This window comes from Podarcis tiliguerta (genome assembly GCF_965153285.1).
Source record: "Podarcis tiliguerta genome assembly, chromosome: 3".
Taxonomy (NCBI): domain Eukaryota; kingdom Metazoa; phylum Chordata; class Lepidosauria; order Squamata; family Lacertidae; genus Podarcis; species Podarcis tiliguerta.
In genome coordinates this window covers 2,719,146-2,742,183 of record NC_139536.1, presented here as the reverse complement: position 1 = coordinate 2,742,183, position 23,038 = coordinate 2,719,146, and the positions used below count along the sequence as shown (strand labels likewise).

At 47.2% G+C, this 23,038-nt stretch overlaps 1 protein-coding gene and 1 long non-coding RNA gene across 2 annotated transcripts in view; one reads left to right on the top strand and one right to left on the bottom strand.

Moving 5' to 3' along the window:
* Positions 1–6,651: 6,651 nt before the first annotated feature.
* TRIM35 (tripartite motif containing 35) lies at positions 6,652–22,586 on the top strand. Its single transcript, XM_083432678.1, has 7 exons — positions 6,652–6,956; positions 8,395–8,848; positions 12,026–12,121; positions 13,902–14,132; positions 14,361–14,383; positions 15,705–15,826; positions 20,151–22,586. The coding sequence occupies exons 1-7, from the start codon at positions 6,850–6,852 to the stop codon at positions 20,717–20,719; spliced, it is 1,602 nt and encodes a 533-aa protein (XP_083288804.1). The 5' UTR covers positions 6,652–6,849; the 3' UTR covers positions 20,720–22,586.
* The window catches only part of LOC310674001, a 4,243-nt gene continuing 3,651 nt past the window's right edge, over positions 22,447–23,038 (bottom strand). The window contains exon 5 of the long non-coding RNA XR_014509297.1: positions 22,447–22,578. This is a non-coding gene — a long non-coding RNA (uncharacterized lncRNA). The remainder of the gene's footprint in view (positions 22,579–23,038) is intronic.

Genomic DNA, 23,038 nt, shown 5'->3' with positions numbered 1-23,038 from the left:
CGTCTTATAGAGCGAAAAATACGGTGTGTGGGATAAGCCATGGGGGTGTGGTTAATGCAAGTCTGGCTACCTTCTACAACTGCAGAGGGCACTCTTATTTTCCTTTTTAAAAAATATATAAATTTTTATTCGTTTTAACATATCATTTTTAACAGTAATTAAACATAATTTTACATCTTATACGGTGTTTTTTTTACTTCCATCCATCACATCCGAAAATTTTCCAATCTAATCACTTAGTATACATTTCTTACTTTCACTATTACATTTAAATCTCATAACTAATATCTCTCTTCTTTTCCTGTTTTACAATGTTTCATATATTTCTTCCTACAAAACTTCTTGTAGTCCTACTAACATAGTCTGTTGATTACAGCTGCTCTTCAAATAGTCCATATATTTATTCCAATCGTCTGTAAATCTCTGGTCCTGCAGGTTTCAAATCCTTCCTGTCATTTTATCCAATTCTGTGTAGTCCATTAATTTCGTCTGCCATTCTTCTTTCGTCGGAATATCTTCTTGCTTCCATTTTTGGGCTAACAATACTCTTGCCGCTGTTGTTGCATATAAAAACAATTTAACATCTTGTCTATTGATATCCTCGCCTATAATACCTGGCACTCTTATTTTCCAACCCAGGTAAGGAACTTTTTTCAGTCCAAGGGCCACATACTGTTGTAGAGAACCTTCCAGGGGCCACATTGCAGTGGCCCGCAACCTCAGAGGCTAAAGTAAAAACCAGGAGAGATCATTTAAAAAAATGCATGTTTTACCAAGGATGCTATTTTTATTTATTTATTTTATAAAGTTTTTATTAAAAATTTCAACATAACATTTTATCAAACGACAAATCATCCTTAGTCCCCCCCATTTTCCCCTCCCCCCTCCCAAGAAAGAACTCCCCCCCTCCCCCCACCCCAATTTCCCTCAGCTCCTCTCTCTGGTTTTTCAATACATATGATTCTCTGCATGTTATAAAATTGTAAAGAACCTTAATTTATCTATCTATATGTTGTTAATAATAAATTTGTGTATGTGTAATGGTTCTAGGGGTTGCTCGTGCGTAAGCCGGTGCTTATCTCCCCGGCTGGGTGCAAACACCTGGCTGGGTTGCCTGAGTGAACCTTTTCTGTCCGGACAGCCACTCACCCGTGGCTGACTCAATCGCTGGCAGAATCCATCAGTGGGCGTTTCTTAAACTTCTTCCAGCAAAGAAGCTCTTTGACGCCTAGTCTCCTCCTACTCTCTCTGCGTGAAAGCCTTCTGCGCAAGGAGGGCGTGGGCAGCGGAGGACCCCTACTCTCCCCGCTGGTCCCCGGCAAGGAGTCATGGGACCGCCTCGCCGCTTCCCCCATCTGCCCCCCTTCTCCACTGGTGCTACGCTGATTCTCTTCCCCAGAAGATGGGCTGCTTCTCCCAATCCCTGGATGTTCTCCGGAATCCCTCTGGATTTTGCTCTCTCCCTCCGGCACTGATGGCAGTTCCCTGACAGTATGTTTATTCCAAACCTGCCAAGGAGTCCAGTTCATTTTGTTGTTTCTTTAAGTACTTTGTAAAAGGCTCCCATTCCTCTTTAAAGTCAGTTGTCCTTACCACGTAGTTTATGTGTCAATTTCGCCAATTCCACGTAATCCATCAGTTTCTCTTGCCATAGTTCTTTGGTCGGGATTTCCTCATTCTTCCATCCTTGTGCTATTAAGACTCTTGCCACCATTGTCACATACATGAAATTCTTAAATTTCCTTGGCAGGTCTTTTCCTACATCCCTAATAAAAATGCTTCAGGTTTTTTAACAAATGTTAGTTGGAACATTTTCTTCAACTCATTATATATCATTTCCCAGAATTTCTTAATTTTGCTACAGCCCCACCACATATGGTAAAAAGTCCCTTCTTTTTCCTTACATTTCCAACACATGTTTGAACCGGTTTTATACATTCTTCCTACTGACGTTATTTTTATTTTAGTCAGCTCTGGTGATTGGCAAGGTGGGATATATTTCTAGATATATCTGGCAAGGAGGAAAAAAACGAGAATAAAATATAAGATATTGATAAATGCTAAACCAGGAGAGGAAAGACTTCATTTGAAAGCAGATATTCTCTACCAGTAGGAAGGGCTTCTCAGTAAGGAACTCTGAGTGCTTAGCGTAGCCTCCCCAAGCCTGGCGCCTGTCAGTATATGGAAACATCACAGCTGCAAACAGCCAGATTGTTGACATCACATGATGTGCCTATCTGTGGGAAAGAAGAATTTCCCCGGAAGTTCACAGGCTTCTCAGAGCTCTGTGAAGAGTGTAATTTGAAACCTTCCGTTTGCGTTTGTACAGGAAGTTTGTCAGACTTGCTAGAAGAACTGAACTGAAAGGACGTGTTTTCCTCTAGTGCTGTAGTCAGAAATAAAAGAATGTAAAAAGACGTTTCTGACTTGTCTCCTTTTCCCTGCTAGGGAAGAAGCTTGGGAAAATGTTGCCTATCAAAATCTCCCTGGTCTGTCTGGATATCAGCCAGAGGAGGTTACCAGTATGCAAGCTCCGAGGACAGTGAGAGGGGCCAGCCTCAGTGGAGGGGGCTTGCAAACCGACAGCGCCCTCCTGGTGTCTTTAGACTACAGTTCCCACCAGCTCTTGTATCATATGGCTGTGCTGGCTAGAATTGCAGTCCAAAACACCTGGAGGAAGATTGGGGAAGGCTGGGTTAGAATCAGGCTACTTCATAAAGGGAAGGAGGGTACTCTTTACCATATGTGTGGACATGTGAAGTGGTAAAAGCTTTCCGGGAGATGATATATAATGAATTAAAGAAAATGTTTAAGAGTCCATTTGTCAAAAAACCAGAAGCTTTTCGTTAGGTATACAGTCACACCTTGGGTTAAAGTAGCTTCAGGTTGACCGTTTTCAGGTTGTGTTCTGTGGCGACTCGGAAGTAACGGAATGGGTTACTTCTGGGTTCCGCCGCTTGCACATGCGCAGGCACTCAAAATGTCGTCACGTGCATGCGCATGCGCAGCGAATCATGACCCTGCTCTTGTGTTTCACACCCCACATTCCCTACATAAGGGTCTTTTCCAGGGAGTCTTCTCTTCTCATGAGGTGGCCACAAGTCTTGGAGCCTCAGCTTCAGGATCTGTCCTTCCAGTGAAGGGCTGGTTTCCTTCAGAATGGAGAGGTTTGATCTTCTTGCAGTCCATGGGACTCTCAAGAGTCTCCTCCAGCACCAGAATTCAAAAGCATCCATTCTTCGGCGATCAGCCTTCTTGATGGTCCAGCTCTCACTTCCATACATCACTACTGGAAAAACCATAGCTTTAACTATACGGGCCTTGATTCTAGGGAGGCTTTTAATTATTATTATTTTATTATTTGTATCCCGCCCATCTAACTTGGCCCCAGCCACTCTAGGCAGCTTCCAGCATATATATAAAAACATGCTAAAACATTAGAACTTCCCTTTACACGGCTGCCTTCAGATGTCATCTAAAGGTTGTATTGTTAACTTATCTCCTAAACATTAGGAAGAACTTCCTGACAGTAAGAGCTGTTTGACAGTGGAATTTGCTGCCAAGGAGTGTGGTGGAGTCTCCTTCTTTGGAGGTCTTTAAGCAGAGGCTTGACAACCATATGTCCGGAGTGCTCTGATGGTGCTTCCTGCTTGGCAGGGGGTTGGACTCGATGGCCCTTGGGGTCTCTTCCAACTCTATGATTCTATGAAAAAAGAAGAAGAACCGAGTAAACTCTGACCCACCCCCCTTGCCTTTCATGGCAAGCTTCCCAGAGCCCACAGGGAGCTTCAGGCGGTGAGTCTGCCACAGCCTCCTAACTCATCTCCCCGTCCTGGTGAGGCATGTAGGTCAGTAGTATGAAGCTCTGTATACGTATGGAAAATTGGAGTGACAGGGACATCTTTGGGCGTTTACTGTTCACGCACGATGTTTACCCTGCCCTGGAGCTTCTTTCTCTGCCTGTCTCTCGCTGTTTATTTGTGCAGGCGTGTGTGATCGTTCTCAGTGCAGAACAGAAAGCTGCGGAGGGGCAACTGCTGATGTGAATGGCAATCCTGTCTTGCCTGGTTAAAGTCTTGGTTGGATCAGATCACAGAATTGCAAAATTTGAAGGGACACCTGAGGGCCATCTAGTCCAACCCCTTGCAACATAGGAATTGAGGCTGTTGCTCAGCAGCAGAAGACACGGCTTGTGTGCAGCAGGACTCAGATTTAGTCCCTACCTAAAAGGACTCCCCGGGATCACAGCTAGGAAACACCCCTTCCGTTCCTGGCACCTCAGAGGGCCCCAACAGTAGAAAACCCTTGGCCAATGGTTTGACTAATCCTAATGCAATTTCATGGGACGCGGGTGGTGCTGTGGGTTAAACTACAGAGCCTAGGACTTGCCGATCAGAATGTTGGCGGTTCGAATCCCTGCAATGACGGGGTGAGCTCCTGTTGTTCGGTCCCTGCTCCTGCCAACCTAGCAGTTGGATAGCATGTCAAAGTGCAAGTAGATAAATAGGTACTGCTCTGGCGGGAAGGTAAACAGCGTTTCCGTGTGCTGCTACTCTGGTTCGCCAGAAGCGGCTTAGTCCTGCTGGCCACATGACCCAGAAGCTGTACGCCGGCTCCCTTGGCCAATAAAGCGAGATGAGCGCCGCAACCCCAGAGTCAGTCACGACTGGACCTAATGGACAGGGGTCCCTTTACCTTTAATGCCCAACCTGTCAGGGGACATACCCTAAAAGCCAGTACAGTGGTACCTTGGTCCTCAAACACCTTGGTACTCAAACAACTTTGAACCCAAACACTACAAACCTGCAAATAAGTGTTTGCGATTTCCCCCCCGGAAGCTGAACATGCTCCATTTTGAGTGTTACACTTCCAATTTGAATGCCACACTTCTGATTTGAGTGCCACACTTCCATTTTGAGTGTTACACTTTGGTCTGTCTGTTTTTGCTATTTATGTTGCATTTTGGCGGCTCTTTTTTGTTTTGTGGCTGTGACTGTGTGGAACCCAGTTCAACTACTGATTGATTGATTGATTATGTGACTGCAGTACAGTGGATGCTCGGGTCGCGAATGTGATCTGTACGGGAAGCACGTTCGCAACCCGCAGCGCCGCGTCTGCGCAGGCGCAGGTCGCGATTTGGCGCTCCTGCACATGCGCAAAGCGTGATTTAGCACTTCTGTGCAAGCGCAAGCGCCGAAACCGGAAGTACCGGTAACCCGTTCTGATAACCTTCTGGTAACCTTCTAATCAGAAAGCCCTAGGTTCTGTGGTTTAACCCACAGCTCCACCTGTGTGCTAACAGGTTGGGCATTAAGTAACATTAAATAACAGTAGTGACACGTGCAAGTCTAGGCAGTGTGTATGGAGGTTCATGGGCTGCCCAGATGACAAGACCCACCCACCTCACCAGCGTCATGGATGCGGTTCAACGGAAAGCAGAGCAACATGTTTGGCACCAGCTTGGCAGCAAAAGTTGCAGAAAGGAGGTGTGCAAGGCACCATCCAGCCCCGAGGGCCTTCTGGTGGTTCCCTCACTGCGGGAAGTGAGGTTACAGGGAACCAGGCAGAGAGCCTTCTCCGTAGTGGCAACCACCCTGAGGAATGCACTCCCATCAGATGTCAAGGAGATAAGTTAACAATACAACCTGAAGGCATCTGAAGGCAGCCGTGTAAAGGGAAGTTTTAATGTTTTAGCATGTTTTTATATATATGCTGGAAGCTGCCTAGAGTGGCTGGGGCCAAGTTAGATGGGCGGGATACAAATAATAAAATAATAATAATAGTAATAATTAAAAGCCTCCCTAGAATCAAGGCCTGTATAGTTAAAGCTATGGTTTTTCCAGTAGTGATGTATGGAAGTGAGAGCTGGACCATCAAGAAGGCTGATCGCCGAAGAATTGATGCTTTTGAATTCTGGTGCTGGAGGAGACTCTTGAGAGTCCCACGGACTGCAAGAAGATCCAACCTCTCCATTCTTCAGGAAATCAGCCCTGAGTGCTCACTGGAAGGACAGATCCTGAAGCTGAGGCTCCAAGACTTTGGCCACCTCATGAGAAGAGAAGACTCCCTGGAAAAGACCCTGATGTTGGGAAAGATGGAGAGCACAAGGAGAAGGGGACGACAGAGGACGAGATGGTGGGACAGTGTTCTCGAAGCTACCAGACTGAGTTTGACCAAACTGCGGGAGGCAGTGGAAGACAGGAGTGCCTGGCGTGTTCTGGTCCAGGGGGTCACAAAGAGTCGGACACGACTAAACAGCAGCAACAGACTCAAGCTCTCAGGGCCACTAACAGCAAAAACAAAGGCCAAATTTTAATGCATACAATAAAACTCACAATGTCAAAGCAACATCAAAGCAGTTTGCAGTTCTGAAGACTGATCAAGCAGGACCCGCCTTTGGCCAAGCCAGACAGAGTGTCTTCCCCTAATACTAGATTTTCTCGTTCAAGATGCATCAAAGACAGTTTTGCATCCTGCTCCCTGGAGAGTTTGCAGTTCTTCCCCCCTTTGCACCCTCTGCCTGCCAACCACGCTTCCTTGCTCGCGGTCGGGGTGGGGAGACGTTTCGCCCGCCTCCCTGGTGTCTGGCTCCTTGCCCCAAACACCTTGACCTAATTTCTCTGCCAACTTGGAAGCCTCCTTGGCACAGGTATGAGATCTGGCTCGCTCAACCGGCTCGGAGCAGCTGCTTTTCCCCAGCTTGAGCTGGGCGGAGCCTGCAGCCCCGTCCGACTCGCCTCCGGGACATAAAAGGAAAGACGGAGGCTCGCGACCTCTTTTGCTCTGCAACAGGGGGTTGCCAACTACTTTTGCAAAAGAAAAAGAGGGAGTCATCTGCAAACGGTGGCCATGGCTTCCTTGTTCGCGGGCGAGCTGGCCCGCAGCCCCCGCCGCCGAAGGAGCACCCGGACTTGCTGCCAGAGGTGCCTGCCTGCTTTGCCCAGCAACGAGCCAAGGTAAGGGACGGGAGGAGATTCGGGGTGGCAGAGGGATAACCTGCCCCGAGGATGCTGCAAAGATGCTCGCGCGCCTCCTGGACCAGCAGCCCACGTGGCCCGACCTGGTTAAGTCGCCGAAGCCGGAGCGGTGGCTTCACAATTCGGTCCTCTGCGCCTGGCAAACTTGGCTCCGGAGTCGCTCCTGATCGCTTGCCAATAACGGCCGGTTTACACGAATAGCGCGCGCGTTTTCCTTCGTCCCTTCCCAGCGCCTCTCGGATTGGAAAGCAAAGCCGCAGCTGGTTGCGTCCCCCGCTCTTTTATTCCCATTTTAAGTAAAGAGGTCGCTTCAGCTCTCCAGTTAGGAAACATCCCCCCCCCCCCATATATATATTTTTATTGCCTGTTTTTAAAAAGAGCAGCTCGCTTCTGCTATCTAGTTGGGAAACATCTGGTTTCCCCCTCCTCCGCCCCTTTTATTTCCAGGTTGTTGTGTTTTTAAAATTAGAATAAAAGCTCGCTTCTGCTTTCTGTCGCGCGCAGAACAATGCAGCCCCAGCCCAAGTTAGCAAATCACGTGGAGCCCAACAATATTTGCTCCAAAATTATTTGTTGCATTATACCCCACCTCCCTTCCCTGGAGCTCAAAGTGGTCCACGTACATTTTAGTACATTTTATCCTCGCATCGCTGTCTACAGGGTGACTGGCCAAAGGGCACGCAGTAAGCTCCATAGCCGGGTGTGGGGTGGAATTTGAACCCCGGTCTCTCCCAGTTCCTAGACCCCAAACAGATTCCATGTTTGCAAAACTGTAGCCCCTGTTAAGTTTCTCAAATCGAAACGCCCTTGATTCGAATTTTGACCATCCGGAACGTTCGAAGATTTACTCCGGAGCGAGTGTGTCTAGACACGCGGGAGCAAGCCCCTCCTTCCGCGGAAGCGTGTTTGGGATGGGGACCGCCGGAAACCCAAACCCGCTCCCTAAGAAGTCCAGTTTTGCCAGCATTCAGGGGTGTGGGACTTTGAAGAGATCCTAGGAAACCGGGGGCAGTTACTCCCGAGTAAACGCTCTCCTGGGGTTGCTGATCAGCCGCTTGAAACAGCAAGGCCTGTCCCTGAGTCAAGGCTGTGCAGAAGGGAGCGCGCAAAATCCCCTTCTCCGCCTCCGGGGCTTTCCTATTCGCTGCGTCAATTCCTGCTCAAGAGGAAACCCATTTCCAGCTCGAGAGGCTTGGAAAGATGCCCTGGATGGGCGGCAGCCGCTCCTTTTCCCACTGGCCCCGTGCGCTGCCAGTCAAAATCAGTTTCCGTATTCAAATGGCAAAATAAACTAGGGTGGGGCTTGCCCTGGAAAGTTTATTAGCCGCCTGCAGCTGTGAGTCATAAGCTGGGGGAGCAGCAACAGCTGGTTGTCTCTTGGATATTTGCAACTGAGCTGTTCCTTTTTCTCTTGCAGCAAACCCATGGCCAAGCAAGCCTCTTTTGCCCGGTCCGTGCCCCCGGCTACCACCATCAAGGAGGAGCTGCTGTGCCCCATCTGCTACGAGCCCTTCAAAGACGCCGTCACCCTCCGCTGCGGGCACAACTTTTGCAAAGGCTGCGTCAGCCGCTCCTGGGAGGACCAGGCCCACCATGTCTGCCCGGTGTGCAAGGCAGCCTGCTCCCCTGAGGAGCTCCACACCAACCACACGCTGGCCAACATTGTGGAGATGTTCCTCTTGCAGGAGAAGAAACAGCAGCAGCAGCAGGGGGAGGGTGGGGAGTCCTCTGCCCGCTGTCCTGTGCACGGAGAAGAAGCCAAGCTTTTCTGCCTGGAGGACAAGGAGCTGGTCTGCTTTGTGTGCCAAAGCTCCAAGCAGCATGCGGACCACAGGATGAAGCCCGTGGCAGAGATGGCCAAGAACTACAGGGTAAGCTCCCCTGGGGGTCTGGATGGTGCGAGAAGGTCCTCTAAGAGTTGGCGGGCTCTCCTTCATTGGAGGTTTCTAAGCAGACCTTAAAGGGACGTGGGTGGTGCTGTGGGTTAAACCCCAGAGCCTAGGGCTTGCCGATCAGAAGGTTGGCGGTTCGAATCCCCGCAATGGGGTGAGTTCCCGTTGCTCGGTTCCTGCTCCTGCCAACCTAGCAGCTCAAAAGCATGTCAAAGTGCAAGTAGATAAATAGGTACCACTCCGGCGGGAAGGTAAACGGCGTTTCCGTGCGCTGCTCTGGTTTGCCAGAAGCGGCTTAGTCATGCTGGCCACATGACCCTGAAGCTGTACGCTGACTCCCTCGGCCAGTAAAGCGAGATGAGCACCGCAACCCCAGAGTCGTCTGCGACTGGACCTAATGATCAGGGGTCCCTTTACCTTTAAAATGCACTTAAAATGCACCTTAAAGGGACGTGTGGTCTAAACCCCAGAGCCTAGGGCCTGCGACAGGGTGAGTTCCCGTTGCTCGGTCCCTGCTCCTGCCAACCTAGCAGCTCGAAAGCACATCAAAGTGCAAGTAGATAAATAGGTACCGCTCCGGCGGGAAGGTAAATGGCGTTTCCGTGCGCTGCTCTGGTTCACCAGAAGCGGCTTAGTCATGCTGACCACATGACCCTGAAGCTGTACGCCAGCTCCCTCGGCCAGTAAAGCGAGATGAGCGCTGCAACCCCAGAGTCGTCTGCGACTGGACCTAATGGTCAGGGGTCCCTTTACCTTTAAGCAGACCTTTGAATGGCCACCTATCAGGGTTTTTTTAGGTGTGAGTGCAGGGGGCTGGACTAGATAACTCTTGGGGTCCCTTCCGACTCTACCATTCCCGGATGCTATAAGAGGGAGGAGCTGTGTGTGATTTGAAATCAGCCCAGACTAGATGTGGGGAACCTTTGGCCTGCTACACTTCCCATTGTCCCTGGCTGTGCTTGCTGAAGTTGGTGGGAGCTGTAGTTCCGTAATGCTTGGAAGCCCACAGACAGATGGACCAGGAGCATATCATGTTCTACCTTGGCCGCACACAAAGGCTGCTTTAAATCTCTGGAACCCCCTTCTGATGGATGTTTAGTAATGCCAGCCTCTGTACCCCCACTTGCCCATCTTTTAGGCCAGACAGCATGTTGCGTCTGAAGGCAGCCCTGTTTAGGGAAGCTTTTAATGTTTAATAGGTTATTGTATTTTAATATTCTGTTGGAAGCCGCCCAGATTGGCTGGAGAAACCCAGCCAGATGAGTGGGGTATAAATAATAAAGTATTATTATATTATTATTAGTAGTAGTAGTAGTAGTATATTATTATTATTATTATTATTATTATTATTATTATTTATTATTATGTTTGCCATAGTGGTGCTGGGCACCCACTGGCGAGATCCTCTCCCAGCCACCATAATATTCTCAAACACCACTAGCTGCATAAATTGGGGCTGCCCCACGTCAAAGCCGCCTTCTTGCCAATGATTGGGGGTGTAGGAATTTGTTGCATGAGGACTCTGCTTCGTGTGACATGAGTGATGTATGTTCCTCCCCCGGGAGGTTGCGGACTGTCCTTCCTTTTTAAGCAGAGGCTGGATGGCCACATGCCATGTATTATCTAGTTGCGATTCCTGCATTGCAGGGGGTTGGACTAGATGACCCTTGGGGTCCCAACTCTGATACCCCCATAGCAACTCTGATACCCCCATGGCTGCTGAGGTGCCAGAAAACATTTCCTAATCCTTTCCCCTGCTGTTGAAATAAAATACAACTCATCTTGACTATTGCAACATAGGCATACATTCATGCATTAAAAACCCAAACAAACTCTCAAATGGTCCCTTACGAAAGCCGAGGGCCACAATCACTAAAATGGCATGCGCTTAAAAAAACAACAACTTGCAGAAGCATTTCTATTTTAATGTTGTAACCCATTTTCCACCACAACATTCTCCAGGGTGGTTGCAGAAACACAGAGCTTTGGTTAGATGGAAAACAGCAGCGACTTGGACCCTGCAACTGTTTCCAGCTGAATGAATCTCGCCATCTGTAATACTTCCTCCAATTCAAAAGCTGGGGAAATGTTCCCAAAATAAAAATGCCCACTTGATGATGGGATGAGATAATGAAGTGGCCAGGCAGTTTCCGAGGGAGAGGGTTTCTAACTACAGAATCAGAGCCCTCCTGAATCATCAGGAGATCCACTGAAGTCCCCATTTAGGGTGCTAACTCTTCAGCAGATGACGACCGCATATTTTAAAGCTTTTCCCCTAGAGAACCTATGGCTCTCCAAACCCCAGTCGTGGGGAGATGTACTCCAGCCCGAGAGCAACTGTGTGGACCCACAGAACTTATCTCTGAAAAACTCCATGTGGATGTTGTAGGGCTTGCAAGCTGACTCTGACCATTTTGGTTGCCCTCCTCTGGACACGTTCCAGTTTGTCAGTGTCCTCCTTGAACTGAGGTGCCCAGAACTGGACACAGTACTCCAGGTGAGGTCTGACCAGAGCAGAATACAGATAAATAGGTACCACTCCGGCGGGAAGGTAAACGGCATTTCCGTGCGCTGCTCTGGTTCGTCAGATGCAGCTTAGTCATGCTGGCCACATGACCCGGAAGCTGTATGCCGGCTCCCTCGGCCAACAAAGCGAGATGAGCGCCGCAACCCCAGAGTTGGCCATGACTGGACCTAATGGTCAGGGGTCCCTTTACCTTTACCTTTAAGGCCAATGTGATGATGATGCCTGACCACTCATAGTGGTGGGAGTTTGTATTGCTAGCCACACTTGTGGGTCCCAGTTCTGTCTCTATCCATTCATGTCATCTAGTAGTCCAACCCACTGCGATGCAGGAATCTCAGGTAAAGCATCCATGACAGATGGCCATCTGACTTCTGCTTAAAAACCTCCAAGGGAGATGAGTCTACCACTTCTGAGGGAGCCTGAAGATGAGCTGTTTTAGTTGTTCTATGTTTTTTGAAGATTCGTGAGTGTTCTGCAACAGAAGTGAAGCCAACTACTGCTAGGGACTGCTGCTCAGGCATTTCAGGAGAGTTAATTCTTTATTGTAATAGATGAAGTTTCCCTTTTCCTAGAAATAGGAAACATGCAGTATAAGATGCTAAGCTCTTTCTTCTCTGCCTTAATTCCAGGCTAAGTGCAAAGACATGGAAAGCTCCCTGCAGGACAAGGTGCAAGAATTTGGAAGAATAAAATCTGATTACAGGCTCATTGCAAACCACAACAAGGTGAGCATCTGACTCTGAGCTCCCAATTGTGCAGCGCACTGTTCTAGGGCACACCTCCAGGAGACCTTCCCTTCCACCGTGCTTGTGTGTGGCTATGGATTGGGAGGGACGATTGTCCTGTTCTGTGTTCAAGCCTTCCCTGCTCTGTACTGTGAATATATTTTATATTTTTATGTTCTGAACCACCCTGTGATCGATGACTGGCAGTGGTGTGGGTTGTGAAACACAAGAGCAGTCAAGTACAACATTCCTAGAGTGAACATGTTTACACATGGGGAGAAATGTTTGTCCAGCCAGCAGGTAAATTTCCTGTTTCCTTCTGGGCTGGGACAGACTTCCTCTGCATGTGACTAGAGGTGGGCGTGGCCTCACCTGTGCAGGTAACAACAAAAGCACAGGGCAGGACAGCCTTCTGTTTTAGACTACATGCGTTGAAGAAGCAACATCTGCTTAGCCAAAGGTGCCCTCTTGCCTTCCAGCCAAGAGAGGACAAAGGTACTGTCTCCTTATGAGATAGTTTCCAGGTATATGTTAGTTTTCTAAGCCAAGTCTGCCTTCTGGGATCCGATTGTGAACAGAACGTGAGTGAGTAAACTCTTTTTATACTTTTATAGAAGACTGTGTCGTGTCTTATCTTTTATGAGGGAATAACGGGAAATTACCAGAACAGTTATTAAAGAGGCTTTAGCAAGCCTGAGCAAACGCATCCGCTGAGTTTAAAAAGGGGAATTGCTAAATTGTGAACTTGTTTATACAAGTTGGAAAGGCTATAATCAAACAATATATCCTCTCCTGCATCCCTGAACATTCCCACAAGTGGCTCCCCAGGGTTTCAGGCAGCGGTCATTCCCAATCTTGCCTGGAAATGCTGGGAATATAACATGGGACTTTTTGCATATCAAGCCTGTGCTCTACCATTGAGCTATGGCCTTCCCCAACTCTGGCTGAAGCTATTTCTGGCACTGCCGCAGTAGCTCAGGAGAAGCTCTGATGTGTAAGGTCTCTTTTGCACATTGCGTTGTGTTGCGCTGCAGTGGTATATATTTGTTTGCAAACTCTTAGAACTATTGAATAATGATAATAATAATGAAATTTTATTTATATCCCACCCTCCCCAGCTGAAGCCGGGCTCAGAGCGGCTAAAAAATAACACAATTTACATAAAATCACAATCAATTAATTGAAATGCATTCTAAAATCAATTCATTCTAAAATCAATTCAGAGTCCAATTCATGGCAACCATTGGGCTAGAGTTCTATGAGGGTTACAGAAGGAGGTGGTCAGACTGTGCCTTGGCCAAAGGCCTGGCGAGACAGCTCCATCTTGCAGGCCCTGCAGAAAGATATCAAGGCCCGCAGGGCCCTAGTCTCTTGTGACAAGAGCGTTCCACCAGATCGGGGCAACGGCCAAAAAAGCCCTGGCTCTGGTTGAGGCCAGCCTAGCCTCCCTGTGGCCCGGGATCTCCAAGGTGTTTTTATTTGAAGACCATATGGTCCTCTGTGGGACATACCAGGAGAGACAGCCCCATAGGTATGAGGGTCCTAGGCCGTATAGGGCTTTAAAGGTTAGAACCAGCACCTTAAACCTGATCCTGTACTCCACTGGGAGCCAGTGCAGCTGGTATAGCACCAGGTGCTGAGGAATTATAAGAGTCCTCAGCACCTTATTGATTCCCACTGTTACGGCTTGTGTCTCTTGTTCTGCAGAACTGTCCTGCATTTGAAGCTACATCCTTGCTTTATTTTGTCTTTCTTTCTCTCCCCTGCTACCTCTTCTCAGGAAGAAACTGCTAGATTGGAGGAGGAGATTAAAAAGCAATTTGAACAACTGCACAAGTTCCTGCAGAATGAGGAGAAGACTATGCTGGAGGAGTTGCGGGAGGAGGCCCAGAAGAAGCAGGACCTGATCGAAGACAAAATCAGGAAGCTATCGGAGGAAAGCAATGTCTTGGTACAGGAAGTGGGCCAGCTACATGCTGACCTGAAGGAGGATGACGTTTCCTTCCTCAAGGTAAGGCTGGTGGGCATCTGGCTCCATATCCCAAATGAAATGGGAAGATTTATTCCTTCTGTACCCCCCAACCCCCCCCCCCAGTCCTCTGAACGGTGCCTCTGATTCTGAAGACTTGTCATCTTGGTAGGGTGGTGTACAGCCCTTCCCCAAACCCCCTTGAAACTTTTAATAGAGTTTCTCAGTAATAGTTTCTTCTCTGATTCCACCTTCTTCTTTTTCTTACAGAAACACAAAAACCGGAAACGCAGGTTTGTTGCTATTTATTAGATTTCTTACCTGCTGTGAAGGAAATAGCCTGTTTTTAAAACTAAAAATCCTGTATGTGGTTGACTTGGGGATTATGGCATTAATAGTTTTGCCTGTCAGGAGAAACAAGTTGAAAGGTGTCACAGATTAATTAACGGAGGTTTGGATGTTTGTGGGTTAAAATGCAGAACAGGAGGTAACGTCAAGGCTTTAATTAGTTCACAACTTGCATTGACATTCAAATCAAGGTGGGTCTCAGAATACAAGGAACACACAAGGCTGGCACTTTTTATGCCTTCCAGCCAATCTAACATATGTAGCTCAGTGTGAGGGAAAGCAGGATGCAATTAGCCTGTTTTATTCTACTGTACGCTAGTTGCTCAGTTTGGGTAATTGCTCTGTATGCATGTAATCAGTCATATGTTTAACTCCCCTCCCTAACAACAACAATAACTCCATTGTTTTAAAACAACCCATTTGTGTGCATGAATGGGTTCCATCTTCCTTTTGTACTGAATGCAGAAGCTATTCTCAGAACACCACACATAATGGAAAAATGTGTGTGTGTTTTTATTTGGACTATTTTATAATCTGAACCATCAGCACAATCATGGTGGGTCCCCAGATGTTGAACTACAACTCCCATCACCCCTAGCTAGCAAGGCCAGAGCTCAGGGATGATGGGAGTTGTAGTCCAACAACATCTGGGGACCCACAGGTTGAGAACCGCTGAAGGGCAGCTAACAGAAATGTAATAAAAACAATACACAAATTAAAATTGCAAAAGCTTAGGAACATCCCCCTCCCTCCAAGAATGGTTAAAAGTTTTTTAACACCCAAAGATTGTAGATTCTGGGATCTTTAAAAGCTGGGGAAAGAAATGCATAAATGATAGTAATGAGGGTGCCAGGCAAACCACCTTGGGAAGGACGTTCCCATATTTAAGGAGTCAGCACTGAAAATGCTTTTTCTACAGTCACCACCTGCTGCTTCTCAAGATAGCAGAAGCACCCAGAGAAATCTCAGATTTCTGAGCATTGAAGCACCCCTGGAGAAGTGATAAGCGTATGTTTTTAAACAGGCAACAAAGAAGGCTCAAATCTTTTTTTATAAAATTGATTTGAGATTCCCACAAATCCTGACTGGGGGAGAGTGCAGGTATGAGATAGGAAGATGGTTGATTTGCAGTCTTTTGAACATTTGCGTGATCCTAGACACTTGCATTCAGAAGGTTTGGGACTGGTCTGTCTATAAGATGCTTGATTTTTCTAAAACTGGGTCCCCCTTGCTCACGTCTTTGTTTGTCTGAATTGTGTTTCCTAGAATTGCCTGGACAGTAGAACAGCCTGAAGCAATTCCACCAGGGACTCTGATAGAAGTCACCAAGTATTTGGATTCTTTGCAGTATAACGTATGGAAGAAGATGCTGAATATCATCAAAGTTGGTAGGTTTCTTAGATGCCAGGAGAAAAGGATTCTGAGAATCTTCAGCTAATGTTTTCCGACTCCAACTCCCAGCTGTTGGAAGCTGTAGGTCAGCAATACCTAGATGAATAAACGTCACTTCATCCCTTCCGTAGAACACATTGAGGTGGCTTGTTGCAAGTAGTGGTGATAATTCCATAATGCCCTTTCCTATAAAAAATAAGTTCCTCTCGTAATGAAAGGATGCATGGAATAAAACCCCTGTAATATTGTACCCCTGCTTGTCCTGACTGCACTGAAATACAAACTCCAAATGGAGTGCTCAGTTTGCATGCTTTATTCTAAGCAAATCCTCAACTTCTAGCACAGAATGTTGTGACAGGGTGTGGGTATGTTACTTTTTAGTGGTGCTCTGTAATATATATTTTACTCTTGAATTGGTTCCTAGGATAACAAGTGACAGAAGTACTCCTGAATTGTACCTGTTTTTGTGGGTGAAGATTTTTCACACCTGAATGAATTATTAGTTAAAGGGACCCATGACCATTAGGTCCAGTCGTGACCGACTCTGGGGTTGTGGCGCTCATCTCGCTTTACTGGCCGAGGGAGCTGGCGTACAGCTTCCGGGTCATGTGGCCAGCAGGACTAAGCCACTTCTGGCAAACCAGAGCAGCGCTCGGAAATGCCGTTTACCTTCCCACCGGAGCAGTACCTATTTATCTACTTGCACTTTGATGTGCTTTCGAACTGCTAGGTTGGCAGGAGCAGGGACCAAGCAACGGGAGCTCACCCCGTCGCGGGGATTCGAACCGCCGACCTTCTGATCGGCAAGTCCTAGGCTCTGTGGTTTAACCCACAGCGCCACCCGCGTCCCGAATGAATTATTATGTCACACTTAATAATAATAAATAATAATTTTTTTTTAATTTGTGCCCCGCCCTCCCTGGCCAGAACTGGGCTTACAGCAGCAACATCATATAAATAATACAATATGCATAAAAACAAGCAATCAGTGGATTAAAATGCATCCCAAAATTAATTCAAATAAGTTAAAATTAAAACTGAACAAATGACAATCCTCAGGTTAAAACTGAAAGCGGTTAAATTCCAGCCAGCATATTGTGGCAAAAGGCACTGTTCCTTCAGTGCAGAGTTATGGGTGAAATCTCTGATAACAGCAATTAATAGAGCCTAGGGAATAGTCTCATTCTTGCTCTTTTATCCAGGAGAAGACAGTGGGCAGCACTGAGGAGAGATTAATGGCAGGTTGGGCACAAATTAAGGAATATTTGAGTTTTGTCTCTTTTTTAAAAGCAGCTTTGTGGGGTGTGGAGCCAAGAAACAGTGAGGTGCCAAGGAACGTGGACCAGTGGCGTAGCGTGGGGGGTGCAGGGGGGGCCGGCCGCACCGGGCGCAACATCTGGGGGGGCGCGCTCGCACTCGCAGTGCTAAAATCAGTGCTAAAATCCACGGGTTAGGGGGCGCAAATTACTTGTCTTGCCCCGGGTGCTGACAACCCACGCTACGCCACTGATGTGGACACATGCATATGCTAACAGCCACAGAGGAGTGAACTGCAGTGGAAAGTTGCATTCCCACCCCGAAATCTCCTCTACAGTGCCAAGTATTGTTTGGTAAGCAGCAGCTTATTGTAGCCATCAGAGGGCAGCAGTGCATGGGTAATCTACATCAGCCTGCACTAGCCTGGTGTCCTCCAGATGTTTTGGATAACCCCCATCAGTTCCAGCCAGCACAGCCATGCTAATGGAATTGGGAGCTCAAAACATCCAGTATTCGTCTTTTTCTTTAATTTTGAAGAAGGGTGCTGACATTTCACAACACTACTCATAGTACAGTGGTACCTCGGGTTAAGTACTTAATTCGTTCCAGAGGTCCGTTCTGAAACTGTTCTTAACCTGAAGCACCACTTTAGCTAATGGGGTCTCCTGCTGCCACCGCACGATTTCTGTTCTCATCCTGAAGCAAAGTTCTTAACCCGAGGTACTATTTCTGGGTTAGCGGAGTCTGTAACCTGAAGCGTATGTAACCTGAAGCGTATGTAACCCGAGGTACCACTGTATGTGGGCAGAGGCTTGCAAGTGAATTGAAAACAATACATGTCCCAGGCCTCCATTCTATGTAGTAGGTTGACATGGCTTCTCAAGAGCAGGTTTTCTCATGAGGAAATATCCATTCTTGTGTCCTCGCTATGCCTGCTGCCTTGTTTTGTTCTCTCCTGGCTTTTGTGTGCCAGGAGGTGTATAGGAGGGGACAAATTGGAATACAGTCATACCTCGGGTTGAAGTAGCTTCAAGTTAAGTATTTTGGGGTTGCGCCACTCGCGCATGCGCAGACGCTCAAAATGACATGCGCGGAAGCGGCGAAATGCGACCTGCAGACGCGCAGCCATGTCTTACGTTTACTTCACGATGCGAACGGGGCTCCGGAACGGACCCCGTTTGTATTCAGAGGTACCACTGTAGTACAGTTGTGAGGTAGATGCTGACTTAATGGGATTTTTACCCACCCTTCATCCTAAGATTCCTGGGTGAGTTACAACAATATAATTATTCCTGCATTGCAGGAGGTTGGGCTAGATGACCCTTGGAGTCCCTTCAAACTCTACAAATCTTTTATTCTATTAATTACTAACCTGTTATCAACCTAAAAACTTACAGTTGCTGGAAGACAGTTATAAATATGAATAAATATGTAACCTAGTAAATTAGAAATAAGGCATACAAATTACCGTATTTTTCCATGTATAAGACGCTCCCTATTTTGGGGGACTCCAAATTAAGAAAACACACCTCAGCACTACCCATGTATAATATATAATTCCTAAACATTAGGAAGAACTTCCTGACAGTAAGAGCTGTTCGACAGTGGAATTTGCTGCCAAGGAGTGTGGTGGAGTCTCCTTCTTTGGAGGTCTTTAAGCAGAGGCTTGACAACCATATGTCAGGAGTGCTCTGATGGTGTTTCCTGCTTGGCAGGGGGTTGGACTCGATGGCCCTTGTGGTCTATTCCAACTCTATGATTCTATGATTCTAAGACGAGCCCCAATTTTAAACCTAATTTTTTGGTAAAAAACAACAACCTAGTCTTATACACGGAAAAAAACGGTACCTTGCAGAGAGTGAATGTGTATTTATTAATTCACTATAATTAATTATGAGCATAGAGACTGAACATATTTCCCTAAGAGAGCCAGAACACACATTGAGAAGCAATAAACCAGAAGATACTCCTGCTGGAGGCAGTGTCCAATGAACACATCCCATTGGCACAAAAATTTCAATTTGTTTAACAGGACTTCCCCAATTTCCTTCCATTGTAATGTGCTCCATGCCCACCCGAAATCTGCTCTGGAGGATTGGGGGAACTGTAGAACGCATTGGGAAGGGGACAAAGGAGAAGGGGGAAAGTCCCATTGCACAAGCAGAAATCCTTGCACTGATGGGACAGATTACTTAGCACTACTTTGGGTACAACCCATAGCTTTGCTAGATTAAAAAGTTCTCCAGTGAGAATGCCTAGCTGAAATTTGCAGGGGGAGAGACAGAGCAATACAGGGGTCAGCATTTTATTTTTGCTGCAACCCTTTTTGGGGTAGCAATCCTCTTCCCACCTGTATTAAGTTTTGCCCCTATACCTCCAAGGCAATAAATGTCAATATGTCCCTCCCCATTTCAACTGGTCATGTCTTATGAGACAGTGAAAATGAAGGGAGGGGATTCAGTTCAGTCCTAATCAGTACCGGGCTCAACTTGTCTAGAATTTGGTTTCTAACAAGTTGCCAGCCCACTGCCTATAGCCACTTTCAAGTACATTTGTTTCCAGCATCTGACATTGTTGTTTAGTCGTTTAGTCGTGTCCGACTCTTCGTGACCCCATGGACCAGAGCACGCCAGGCACTTCTGTCTTCCACTGCCTCCCGCAATTTGGTCAGACTCATGTTTGTAGCTTCAAGAGCACTGTCCAACCATCTCGTCCTCTGTCGTCCCCTTCTTCTTGTGCCCTCAATCTTTCCCAACATCAGAGTCTTTTCCAGGGAGTCTTCTCTTCTCCTGAGGTGGCCAAAGTCTTGGAGCCTCAGCTTCACAATCTGTCCTTCCAGTGAGCACTCAGGGCTAATTTCCTTAAGAATGGATGTATTTGATCTTCTTGCAGTCCATGGGACTCTCAAGAGTCTGACATTATGCCTTTGTAAACGGAAGTTCCAATTTGGCTTCCATCCTTGCTATTTTGCAGCAGGCAAGTCTGTTTTTGACTTGATTTGGTTTGTCTTTTAAATTCCCTCTTGTCATATTCCTCATACTTAACAATTGTCTCCTTTTGCAGTCCCGTTCAGCTTTGATCCCAATACAGCTGAGAGCTGGCTGGAAGTTTCTGATGATCTCACCAGCATTAACACCTGCAACTACAAGCTGGTGGTGGAAGTCCCTGAGCGCTTCTCCATGGGCATGCCCTGTGTCCTGGGCTCCAAGAGCTATTCCAAAGGGTCTCACATTTGGGAGGTCGATATTGGCAGCATTGAGTACTGGTACATCGGGGTGGCCAGTAAATCCTGTGGCCACTATTGGAGCTTTGGCTGCGATTCCAGGTTGGGGCTTGGCTACATGTACCGCATGCAAGGTACCAAGAGCAAGAAAAGCCAGTCCTTCCAGGCCGTCCTGTCGGAGACTGGGCGCAGGAAGAACCTCAAGAGAGTGCGAGTGGAGCTGGACTGTGACGAAGGGGAGCTCTCGTTCTACGACACTGAGCAGAAAAGCCACATCTACACGTTCCATGACAAGTTTGGAGAAGTCTTTCCGTACTTCTGCGTCTGCAGCGTACATGCCGGGTCACCACCTGAGCCGTTCAAGATCTGCCCGCTTCAGATTCATATCAAGAAAGACTATCCAAACTGAGCTTGTGTTTTGTTTATCCCTCCCTGCGCACCCGCACATCCTTGCAAAAGCTTGCCTATCCTACCTAACCAACACTGAGGCAGTAAAAAGAACTTAGACTATTCTTCAATGTTTATGATATGGAGACATTCCCAGCAAGGCCAGGAGAAGTGGCTGCCTTAAGCTGCGGTTTTGGGGTTGCCATTCAGATTTAATCCACTCCGGAAGTTCTACACAATCCTTCTTGTGAACAGAAAAGCGCGCAAGAGCAGCTTGCTAAGGAGAAACCTCTTTATGTGCAGATAAATAGGGGAGGGGTACTTGAGTTGCCCAGTTAAAACGTATGTTTGTGTAAGGGGCTGTGTTTTATTCACAGTGCAATCCACGCCCCAACGAATTGGCATGAGCATGACAGCACATGTATGAGATGAATCTAGCATGCTGCTGCCTACGCTTTGAGGTAGTAGCTATGAGAAGGGAGGCGGCAGGCAGGCTGGCTGTCATTTTAATGGGGTGGATGGAGGAATACTGCAAAATGGCTTTCTTGCTGCCTAACCATCTGGCAGAAGCCTATCCCTGTTCCTCCTCTCTAGAGCAGCAGAGGCGGCTGTAATTAAGCCCTCATCATCAAACCATCTCCTACTCTGCACCAGGCACAGCTAAAGATTTATAGGGGCTTGGGAAAGGGCTTGAAATAGACAAGGCGGGCCCTGATTGGCTCTGATCTGTCAGCATTATGTCACCATCACCCAATCCAAAGATACCACCTCCCCACTGAGCATGTGTTGGAAGTCTAGCTGGGGAATTAACCCTTTTATGGCTCTCAGCTTTGGAGATTTCTGGTTACTTCATATTTCCTGGCATAGTTTAGAGGGTAAATCTGTAACTGTCCCTTATCTCCTGACTCCCAAAGCATTGCTACATCTTTTTTTAAAAAAGCTGCATGGCAGGCAGGTATTTCGTCATATGAAGTTTCCTACCCAACCCAATATGAGTGATGGCTCGTTTGGAGTAGGAAAAGCAGCCCCTCCCAAAAGCAAAACAAATTGTGACACTTTGTTTGCAGCACCAGATCTTGAGGAAGATGTTGTATAACTGATGGGGAACCTTTTTGACCCACCCACGCACCCCTGCCCTGCAGGTGGGTGGTGCTACTCATCTGTCAAAGTTGGCCTGCAGGGAAATAGTGACCTAGCGGGACTGAGCTCCTAGCCTGTCAGCTGATGGAGTTCAATCCAGCTCTCCACATCTGATGCTGGATGTTGAGCACGTGGATGTGGTTTGGGGGAAACTGCGTTTCATTTGGGGAAGAATATCTGGCCAAATTTGACCCATGGGCCAGAGGTTCCCTGCTGTATACAATAGAGATGGTTTAAACAAATTCTGTACGCTTTGTAGTCTCCATGGAAATAGGTAGGCAGCTTTTTAATCAACATATTTTTTGCTGGGCTGCGTGCTGTGAAAAGTGACAGGTTTTTGTCAAGCTGCTCTTAAAAGCCCAAGAACAGGGAAAATTGGTTTCTTTCTGATCTGCTGGCAGCTCCATTTGGAATTGTCCTGGTGGAAGTGTTTTACTCGTTTGCTGGGTCTGCTCACCATATCTGGAGCTGTAAAAGGAATGCCATTTCAGGATAGATGGGCTATGGCTGTGCCTCTCCCAGCTTTGTTTATATGGAGCTTTGCTCACTCATGTGAGCCGGCTTAAGTTCTAAAAGCCTTTCATCTGCTCTCTTGTGGCATGAATTGTTTAACGGGGAATTGATACTCCTGCCTCTCAGCATATTATCCAGAGCCTTGTACAAAAAAATGTTTATAGTCAAAACAGCATGTTTTCCTAAACAATGGATTGACATTGTAATTAAAATAAACACTTGTGTAACCTGGTAAATTGTTCAAAAGAAAACATTGAAATTGATCAGTTCACACTGCAAATGCGTTCAGAACTTTTAACTGACAACCACTCAAGTGCCTTAAAACATACTGTAGAATGATACAGTGGTACCTCGGGTTACATACGCTTCAGGTTACAGACTCCGCTAACCCAGAAATAGTACCTCGGGTTAAGAACTTTGCTTCAGGATGAGATCAGAAATCGTGCTCCTGCGGCGCGGCAGCAGCGGGAGGCTCCATTAGTTAAATCATAGAATCATAGAGTTGGAAGAGACCACTAGGGCCATCGAGTCCAGCCCCCTGCCAAGCAGGAAACACCATCAGAGCACTCCTGACATATGGTTGTCAAGCCTCTGCTTAAAGACCTCCAAAGAAGGAGACTCCACCACACTCCTTGGCAACAAATTCCACTGTCGAACAGCTCATACTGTCAGGAAGTTCTTCCTAATG